This window comes from Eschscholzia californica, unplaced genomic scaffold (genome assembly GCF_041429995.1).
Source record: "Eschscholzia californica isolate CP2 unplaced genomic scaffold, dmEscCali1.0.p SCAF_2, whole genome shotgun sequence".
Lineage (NCBI taxonomy): Eukaryota > Viridiplantae > Streptophyta > Magnoliopsida > Ranunculales > Papaveraceae > Eschscholzia > Eschscholzia californica.
Genome location: NW_028238309.1, coordinates 10597346 through 10608159, shown reverse-complemented (window position 1 = coordinate 10608159; position 10814 = coordinate 10597346). Strand labels below are relative to the sequence as shown.

Sequence of the window (10814 nt, the reverse complement as noted above, 5' to 3'; positions counted from 1 at the left end):
CCGATCAAATGAAATGGACTCTTACGGAATCAGGTAATTTCACAGTTAAATCTATGTACCACATCATCTTAGCATTACTAATCAATCTCAATCCTATCCTCCTCTTAACTGGAACTTCATCTGGTCTCTCCACATTATCCCTCGAGTAAAACTCTTCATTTGGAAGATTTGCACGGAAGCGCTACTAGTTCGCGACAGAATAGGTAAGTATATCGGAAACAATTACAATTGCCCAAACTGTTCGGAAATTGAAACCATTGAACATGCACTATTACATTCTCCATTAGCGAAAATATTTGGTTTTACTTTAATATCATTTCGACTAACATTAACTTTAATATAATTATAAAACCCAAATTTGAGGGATAATAGGAAACTAGGCCCAAAGCTGGATAATATTGTAAAAAGAAACCCATTTTGTAAAAATACAATTTTACCCACAAAATGAAATTTTCCGCCCAAATCAACGTCAAAAAACCATTTTTGGAAATTCTGAACAAATCTTAGTTTTCTTTCAACAATTTTGTAAATTTCTGAACAAATTTGTTTTTGCTCAAAATTGTGTTTGCAAGGATGTTTCGCAATTTGTCTTCTGCATTTGACATAGACAAACTGACACTAACATTCTGGCTAAAGCATTTTCCGAGTTGTCTTGTGAATAAAGAAATGGTTTCCACATTTTTTGGTCTGATTTCGACATAAACATTTAGACTAAAGCATTTTTTGATTTGTCTTTTGCAAAAATTAAATTGTGATGCATATTATCCTTTGTATTTGACACGTCCATTGAAGGACAAATAATATTTTAACTAATGCATTATATATGTTGTTAACAACATAATTATATATGTTGTCAATATTTTATAACAAGTCAGGATTTATTACACATTGTTGTCAACATCTGAGTGTAAAAATGGAATGGGTTATTTCCCAAATGGCCAACTTTGTGACCAGCTTCCTGCCTGGCCTCCTAGATTAGCAAAAATACCCATATGGCCCCCTTTTTCCGTTATCTTTAACTTTCCGTTACTCTCTCCTCCATCTCATTTTCTCTCTCTGCCACATCATTTGACCATGCCACATCATCATCTTCTCCGACAGGGGTCGCCGACCGGCCAACGACCGGCCAACGACCTCTAATTTTTTTTTCTCTACAGATCTAGAGAGAGCAGATCCATTGAAGGTCTGCGAACAGACCCTTTGAAGGTCTGCGAACAGATCCTTTGAAAGTCTGCGAACAGACCCTTTGACCTTCAATGGATCATCTCTCTTTAGATCTGTAGAGAGAGAGAGAGAGAGAGTTTAAAAAAAAAAATTTAATTTTTAAAGAGAGAGAATAAAAAAAAATTTGAAGGTCGCCGGTCGGAAATTTGACCGGTCGGCGACCCCTGCCGGAGAAGATGATGATGTGGTGTGGTCGAATGATGTGGCAGAGAGAGAAAATGAGATGGAGGAAAGAGAGCAACGAAAAGTTAAAGATAACGGAAAAGGGGGCCATATGGGTATTTTTACTAATTTAGGGAGTCAGGCAGGAAGCTGGTCACAAAGTTGGGGGCCATTTGAGAAATAACCCAAATAGAATTATGGAATGAATATAGTCGTCTAACATTTTGAAAAGTGTCTCAAAAATGAGTTTTTTTCTTATTAAGACCAAGATTTTGAATTTTTCATGCATTTTTTTTAGGACAGCGCTTTGGGGAAAGCAAAATAGTTTCTGGGGTGTGAAGACTTGGTCAATTTTGTTTGACAATTTTATTTTGTAAGTTGTTAGAGGGAAAAATAAAAAACCCCCAACTCACCCCTCTCTCTCCCTCCACCTCACCTCTCTCTCTCCACCTCATCTTCTCTCTCCCTACCACTCTCTCTTCTCCGATTAGGTCGCCGGCCGGAAAATTTTTGGACCGGCGACCATGAAAAAAATATATATTTTCACTCACTCTCTCTCTCTAGAAACTCCGGCGAAGGGGTTTCCCTTCGCCGGAGTTCCGGTCTGTTGAAAAACAGACCGGAACTGGTCTGTTCTTCAACAGGCCAGATCGGTCTGTTGAAGAACAGGCCGGAACTCCGGCGAAGGGAAACCCCTTCGCCGAAGTTTCTAGAGAGGGTGACTGAATTTTTTTTTTCATGGTCGCCGGCCGGAAAATTTTCCGGCCGGCGACCTAATCGGAGAAGAGAGAGAGAAGATGAGGTGGAGAGAGAGGTGAGGTGGAGGGAGGTGAGGTGGAGAGTTTTTTATTTTGAACCATATTCCCCATAAAATATATTTCCCCGGAAATTTTTCAAAATTTTGCATATTCCCTTTAAAATTTCACACCCCGGAAACTATTTAACTTTTCCCAAAACGCTGGCCTTTCTTTATAAGGGTGTGAAAAATCCAAATTACTCTGTCCTATCTAAAGTGGTACACAAAGATTTATTGATATCATTATTGTCTCTAGTTAAGAAGTCTAATAAACTAGGTATTTTTTTTTGAGTTAATTCCTATATGGCCCCCTACTTTGTGACCAGCTTCCTTTATGACCCCCTTTTTTTCGTAAATTCAAATATGGCCCCCTATTTTCAAGTAAATGTCATTACTACCCCTCTTAATTTTAAATTTAAAACATTTAAAAAACATTATTTCCACCTCACCCCTCTCTCTCTCTCCACCTCATCTCTCTCTACAACTCACCCCTCTCTCTCTCTCCAATTCACCTCTCTCTCTTTCCAACTCACCTCTCTCTCTTCCAACTCACCTCTCTCTCTCTCCAACTCACCTTCATCTTCTCCGATTAAGGTCGCCGGCCAGAAAATTTTCCGGCCAGCGACCTCCAAAAAAAATCTTTTTTTTTTATGAACAAGTCTAATAAACTAGTTGACTCGTACTGCTTTTGGTTGGAAGGAGAAAAAGGGGAGAGAAAGGGGGAAACCGTAACTGTTTTCTCTCTCCTCCCTCATTATCTCCAATAAACAACCCAAGATGGAAGATCAACAGAGAGAGACGATTGTGATAAGAATCTTCGTTCTACATAGAGAGAAAGAGAGAGACAGTCAGGAGTAGAAGAAGAAGAAGGGAGTTCCTATTCAAATTTCTTTTGTAAATCTCATTCTTTCTCTCCCTAGAATTCTCTTTCTTGTTGTTGGTCTTTCTTTTCTTCCACCATGATTGTGATTGTTCCAGAACCTGTTCTTTCTGAAAACAACAACAACAACCCAAGCAAGAAGATATGGGTTGCAAGAACAAGAAAAATCATATCTACCAAAAATTCAAGACAGTTATCCATTAACTTCAATTTCATCATCAACATCAGATATGGGTTGCAAGAACAAGAAATCGCTTTCATCAGCAACAAAGAAGAAGGAATTGACTCGTTGTGACTTGCTGAGTTAATTATGTCTTCTGATGATGACGGCGGTTTTCTATGGTGGTGGCGGTTTTCCGGTGACGACAGCGGTTTTCCGGCGACGGTTTCCGGCGACAATGGCGGGTTTCCGGCGAAATCGACAGGGTTTAAATTAGTATTTTCTTTATTTTAGTATTGTTAAAATTTTGTCGGATCTTTAGGATCCTTTTGTCAGATCTTTAGGGTCTCTTTTCTCGGATCTTTAGGATCTCAATAGTGTCTGTGTCTAGTCCAATTTCTCCCCCTTTAGGAGGCATTTGCATTTACAGGTATGTAAATAGCATGACGCATCCGACAGAGAGAAATAACTATTATTATGAATTTTTTGATGAAAGGCCCAAATTTTGGGCCCAAATACAAAAAAAAACCCAATAGGGATTATTAACCCACCCAAAACCCAAAAATCAACTAATATCTCAAATCAAACCCAAATACACATCCCTATGCTCAATCCGGACCCAACTCGTATCTCTAAGACCTAATATTTTCTTCTAATCCCTCTTTTGCCCTCCTATATATATCCAACAACTCTCCCTCTTTATAAGAAACCATATCTTTCTCTCTCCAAAATATCTCTCTTCCAGAAATCAAATATCTTTCTCTCTCCATAATCTGTTTTCACTTTCTCTCTCTACCATATTAAAACCGAGCCTCACCGACCATCATCTTCTTCAATCATCATCTTCATCTCTCTCTACAGTCATCATCTTCTTCAATCATCATCTTCATCTCTCTACAGTCATCATCTTCATCAATCATCATCTTCATCTCTCTACAGTCATCATTTTCAACCCTCTTCATTACCTCTTTTTCTCTCTAAATTTTTTTTTCCAGATTTCTCTCTCTACAATAACCTAAACCCTCTTCAAGAACATTCATTATCTTCCTTTATTTTCAATCATCTTCAATCATCATCTTCAGTCATCATCTTTTTCGTTTGAGCGACCTTCATCATCTTCTTCGTTTGAGCAATCTTCATCATCTTTTATCTTCAATCATCATCTTCTTTAATGGAGGTTAAAAAAACTTCAAATCTGGTTTTCATGGTGTTTTCATAGTTTTGTAGAGAGTTAAATATATATATATATATATATTTGTAGATCTACTTATTTGAAGCTCCATTGGTGAGGTTGTTCTTGGTTTTAGGGTATTTTCATGGTGTTTTCATTGTTGTTCCGTACAGATTTGTTAATATTAGCAACCATTTCTCGTTTTGAAAGCAACACTTTACAGTTTGTCTAAACATTTTACGGGATGTGTTAACACTATTCCGTACAGTTATGTTAACAGTAGCAACTGGTTCTCGTTTTGTTAAAAACACTTTACAATTTGTATTAACATTTTAAAGGATGTGTGAACATTTTTCAAAATGTTCACCACAATTTTGTATTAAAGATGTTCAGATCAGTCTAACGTTTTCTAAGCATTTTAAGCAGTGTCCAAACATTTGTTAAATTGGAAAGCAGAATTCAATTTAAAATACCTACACTTCTTCGCTGATGAGAGAACTTTTGATTTTGAAACGGACATACTCCGTCGTTGTGTAACATTTCCGAATATATTCAGAAATGGATGAAGATTAGGTAACTTGCATGCTACATTATACATAATGCTCAAGGAAAAATTTCTGCAATTCTTAAACATTCTTGAAAATGTTCCAACATTACCGATAATGCTCTAACATTATTTGAATTGTTTGAGAAACAACTGTTGTTATTACCTTGCACCCCTAAACATTATTTACAATGTTAGAACACTGTCAATAATGCGATATCATTTTGCAAATTGTCGGGACACTACCAATAACGCGAAAACATTATACTTAATGCTAGACCACAATCAATAATGAGAGGACATTTCAAAAATCTGATGCCACTGTTTTCCCCAAATTTTATCTTTTTTCACAGAACCTTATGTCATTTCGTATGCATTCTTAAACATTATGCAAAATGTTTAGGAATGCATCTTAGGTTTCTGTGATTCAGTCACCTTTAATATTTTTTTGCCTTTTTTACTAGGCCCTGCAGTTGTTGTCTCTTCACTAGCCCTCTTTCTAGAGCTAGCTTTTTGTACATCCTATTGTCTTGCTGCTGCTTCTCTTTTTTAAATGTTTTCCACAAAATATTTCTACACAACCCAAAATATCAAAAACATATCAATTTTTACTCATTAATAACCACAAAATCCATCAACACCCCACTAAATGTTAAAACATAAACCAAATTGTCTGTCACATTGACCAATAACATCACTGTAATAATCAAGTAAAACTCCCAAAAATCATAAACAAAGTACTAAATGTCTCAACATAACCCAAATTATTAAAACAATCCATTCATTTCATCAACATTCCAGAGAACAAAAACTGGACTACAAATGCTTCCAAATTGTCCCTTGCTACCTTCTAAACTGCTTTCAAATTACATTTGTAATTTAAATAATTTTTCTTCTTTTGCTCCCTTGACTCTGTACGTTGAGCCTCCACACAGTAATAGATATGTTAGATCATTCAGCAAAATGTTCCAACACGACTACAAATGCTACAACATTGTAAGCTGATGCCAATGATTTCAGAACTTTTCACAAAACCCTAAGAATAAGAGTAGGAATAAGTGAAACAACATTTTACAGAATGACAACACACTAGCAATTATGCCAAAACATTATACGAAATGCGAGACCACAAACAATACTGAGAGGACAAACTCCAAAATGTCTCGAAATTATGTAAAATGCTTAAAAATGGTTTGAAATATTTAAAGAATATCATACCTTTGTCTGTGATGATGTCACATTCATCATTTTCTTGCCTTTTTTACTAGGCCCAGCGGTGGTTGGCTCTTCACTACCTTTTATATGTTTTCTGCACAAATTGAAATGTTTGTAAGATACCCCCACATGTTTGAAACAAATCAAAAATATTTCTACACAACCCAAAATGTTACATCATATCAAGTTTCATGGGGTAAAAACCACCAAATGCATCAACACCCAACCAAATTTTTTATAAAAAAATAAAATGTCTCTGATATTTACCAAGAACAGAACCCAAAATGTCTCAACATAACCCTAATTTCTTTGACAGAACCTAGAATTCTAAAACAAACCATTCATTTCATCAACAAAGACAAACAACCAAAAATCGAAAACAAAGTACTAAATGTCTCCACAGAAACCTAATTTGCTAATCACAACTCAAACTGTAACAACAAACCCATAATTTCATCAACAAACCTAACCTAAAAACTTGATGAAGAACCATAAACCCCAAAATTACCTTCTGTGAAGATGCATGATTCCGAAATCAAAAACAAAATCCATAAATGTTTTATCACAAACCAAAATGTTTTCAATAATTACGAAGGACAACAACTTAAGAGCAAGTTAAACCCCAAAAATCAGAATCAAAGTACTAAAGGTGTGAAACGAAACCCTAATTTTTTTGGAAACAACCCAAAATGTCAAAACAAACTCATAATTTCACCACCAAAAATCTTAAAACTTGACCAAGATCAGAGATGGGAAGAAGATTTTGAGGAAGGACATAGTCGTACCTGTGTGTTAAAGCATTCATCAAAATGTTCGAACACTACTCTAAATGCTGAAACAATGCCAAAAATGGCGGATCATCTTGCAATGTGTACAGACAATAAGCTGATGCTAATGGTTTTCATAACTTTTCACAGAACCCTAGGAATAAGGGTAGGAACAAGTTAAGCAACATTTTACAGAATGGCAACACACTAAAAATCATGCCCAAACATTATACGAAATGCGAGACCAAGAACAGAGATAGGAAGTAAAGAATTGCGTGAGCGTTTACTCACTTGACCCAGCAACTTGGCTCTCTGTCTGCTCCGAAATGCTTCCGAAATCACAAAACAACAACCAAAATGTTTTATCACAAACTGTAGAGCAACTTAACCCTAAAACTTTTTTGAAAAACAACCCAAAATGTTTTCTCAAAAACTCAAGATCAGACTACTGAACTTGTAATAATAAACCCTAATTGTTTGAAAACACCCCCAAATTTTCGAACACCCCTAAAACTGTACCAACAATCCTAAAATATTACCAACAAACAAAGATCTGAAAGAAGAAACCCCAAAAATGTTTTAACAATCCTAAAAATTTACGAAAAACAGAGAGAGTAAAAAGATTTAGATGAAGAACAGAGACGTACCTGTGTTTGAAAGAGAGTAAATCGAGAGAGAAACACCAGATTTGTTGAGAGATAAATCGAGAGCGAAATAGAGAGAGAAATGTGTAGATCCGGTTGCTTAAATAAGTTTGATTCAGAGAGATTCGCCAGTAACGATTCGAATGAAAGAGGCGTTAATGGTTGTGGTTGTTTCGCTTGAAAAAGAGATAGAGAGAGACGGAGAGGCAGCTTTGAATGAGAGGAGAGATTGAGAGGAGAGATTGAGAGGAATCGTTTCAAAATTTTCAGAGAGAGAGATGGAGAGGGTTTTGTCTAATCAATTTTGGGTTTGAATGAGGAGAGAGAGCGCGGAGACCGAGAGACAAGAGAGAAAGGCTGGCATGTCTCTTGGGTCATATCAAGTCAGGTGGGAAAGGAGAAAGGCTAGTTGGCTTTTTTGGGCGGGAAATGAGTGAGGGACAGGAGAGGTAAGCATTTCTTTTGAAGGGATAGAGAGGTAAAATCACTTTTTGGGTTTTTTTTTAGATAATATTCCCTATTGGGTTGGATTTTGTATTTGGGCTCCTTTTTTGGGCCTTAGATTTATCCTCTCTATTATTATCCCTGTATCATTGTGATTTTATCGAACTTGTAAAATATGTGGTATCGAAGATGAGACAATCACTCATCTCTTTGGGGATTGTCAGGGTTTTAAAACCATACTAACTTATATGGATCCGAACTTTACTAGTCAGATCCAAACAGATCCTATTATAACCATGAAAAACCTTCTCAATGATAATAATTGCTTATATGACTATTGGTATGATTATACTTACCTTCTTTGGCACTGGTGGAAGGCAAGAAATGAACTAAACTTTCAGAACCGAACAATCAATCATCGATTCATCATCAAGAAGTTACAAGGAGATCTCAGGTTTGTCCCCTCTTCACCCTCCTTTTCAACTAATGAACCATCCCAACAGATTAACGCATGGACTCCCCCTGATCCTGGGATCATTAAGATTAATGTGGATGGAACTTATAAATCCTTACAAGCATCTGTGGCTGCCATTGCAAAGAATCATGAAGGAAGCATAGTTGGAACCAAATCGATGATAGTCAGCCCTAAATCGGCGCTCTACAGTGAGCTCAAAGCTGTGGATTTAGGGCTGGACTTGGCGGAAGAGAAGGGGTACTCTCCTTTTATAATAGAGACGGACTCTCTAACCCTAGTGCATTACCTATTGGACGGCCATCAAGATGTCCCGTGGAGGCTAACTGAAGACATCGACCGTACACGTGGCAGAATCGGATCCCTCAACACAACTATTCAGTTCGCAAGCCGCGAGTGCAACACTTCTGCGCATGACTTAGCGCATTCTATCTTAAGTCCATAGTTGTGGCTAAATGAAAGATTTAGTCCCTTTCTTTTCTATTTACAGTCTGTTCAGTCCATACTTTATGTATTGAACCTTATGATTTCAATGAAAGGATTATTCAAAAAAAAAAAACAAAGTTCGGTAGGGAGAAATCTCAACCAAGAGAATGGTTATACGAACGAAATGTGGTTCTTCCTTTTAAAAGTTATGAGAGAAGCTTTTTCAGAGTGAACAGAGGAAATGAGACAAAATAAAACCTACGTGGCATACATATTGCACAGTAGATAGCCATCTGGCATAAATACTGCACAGTGGATAGCCATCTGGCGTACTTATTGCACGGTGGATAGAGGTTCTTAGAGTTCAACTTCAGAACCCTACTACAATAATTAGAAGATCTAACTTGATAAAAACAAATTAAACATTTTCTCGTGATTTTTTCATTTTGTGAATGAATATGAGTTAGTTAGAGATTAATTCGTTTTTCTTTTCACGATCTTCCAATTCATCGTCTTTAACTCGAGTAATTCAAATATCATTTCGGTCTCAATTCAGATTTGCTCCCTAGTCTTCTTTCTTCTTCTACGTTAATGCTCTCCCTTCCACTGTCTATCACCATCTCTCTATTTCTCTCGTTCTCTTACCCTCTTTATCACAACGAGAGAGACCAAACACTCCAAACGAGACCGATATAGAGAGATGATGAAGATTAGGAGACAAAGTTCAATCATTTAAATTTTACAGCTAAAAAAGAATATATGTTATCTAAGTCTTTATGTTTCAGAGACTTTTCTTTATGTCCAAAACCCCAGCCTATAATAATAATAATTTACTCAAAATAATAATACTTAATAATAATAATAATAATACTTAATAATAATAATAATAAGAGAAGTCATTAGAAATTTTATGTTGAAAGAAAAAAGAATATTAATTAAACAAGACAAGAGTTAGTATTAATCATGTTAACATGAAGAACAAGAAGAAGAAGAAGAAGCAAATGAAGAAGAATAAGAAGATGAAGAAGAAGAAGCTCTGTTTTCAGTAAAAGAAGCCAAATTCCTAAGATTACTCCTCACAATAGTATTAGTAAACAACCTTGTTTCTTCTTCAGTATTCCCACTTGGAACATCAACCACATATGATTCAATCACAACCGTCGATTTCCCTTCATCATCATCATCATCATCATCATCTTGATAATAATCATCCTTATTATTCTCCTCCTTCTTCTTTTGATGATGATGAAGTGTTATAGTAGATTTATAATTAACAAGTCTATGATCACCACCAACAACACTAAAACTCATAACATGAGATTTATCATCAATCATATCTAATCTCTCAATACTTGACCTAGCTGGTATACCTGTAACAACACTTACCTCACGTATACTACCAATTCCACCATCACCTTCACTTATTCTACAACTCTTTATGAATTTCTTATATGTTTGAGGTTCATCAAACCGACTTATAACCGACCATACTTGCTTTAATGGTGCATCAATTGTTTGAGTTAAACAAGAACCACACTGGTTTGGTAATAACTTGTTATTGTGGTACTGACTCCATATTTCTAGGGTTTTTTCATCTGTCATGAGGTCAAGTTGTTGTTTAGGGTTTGAACTAAGTGTATCTAGTAGTACCATTATATGTGTATGAAATGAAGTAGTTTCTTTGGGAGTGTAGTAGTAGTAGTAATTTGAGCATCAAGTGTTGGGAGAGGTTTATATATACGGAAATGATAGAGTGACTTAGAATTTGGTACTTAGAGGATGACATATTTCCTCATTTGAAAATAAATGCGGTCCTCACCGTAGTCAAACTTTGAATTTTTTTTCTTTTAGTGAATTCCACGTCATTATGTCATCTAAGTCATCCTCTAAGTATCTCTAGCATCTCCCA

At 36.1% G+C, this 10814-nt stretch overlaps 1 protein-coding gene and 1 pseudogene across 1 annotated transcript; one reads left to right on the top strand and one right to left on the bottom strand.

Moving 5' to 3' along the window:
- The first annotated feature begins 8303 nt into the window (after positions 1–8303).
- On the top strand, positions 8304–8924 carry LOC147556140 (uncharacterized). The gene has a single exon (XM_086658585.1). It carries the CDS (start codon positions 8304–8306, stop codon positions 8922–8924), a length of 621 nt encoding a protein of 206 aa, XP_086514711.1.
- A 947-nt stretch (positions 8925–9871) lies between these two features.
- On the bottom strand, positions 9872–10558 carry LOC147556139 (abscisic acid receptor PYL12 pseudogene; annotated as a pseudogene).
- Positions 10559–10814: the final 256 nt, after the last annotated feature.

Coding starts and splice junctions, on each gene's coding strand:
- LOC147556140 (XM_086658585.1), top strand. CDS start 8,304: ATGAAAAACCTTCTCAATGATAATAATTGCTTATATGACTATTGGTAT.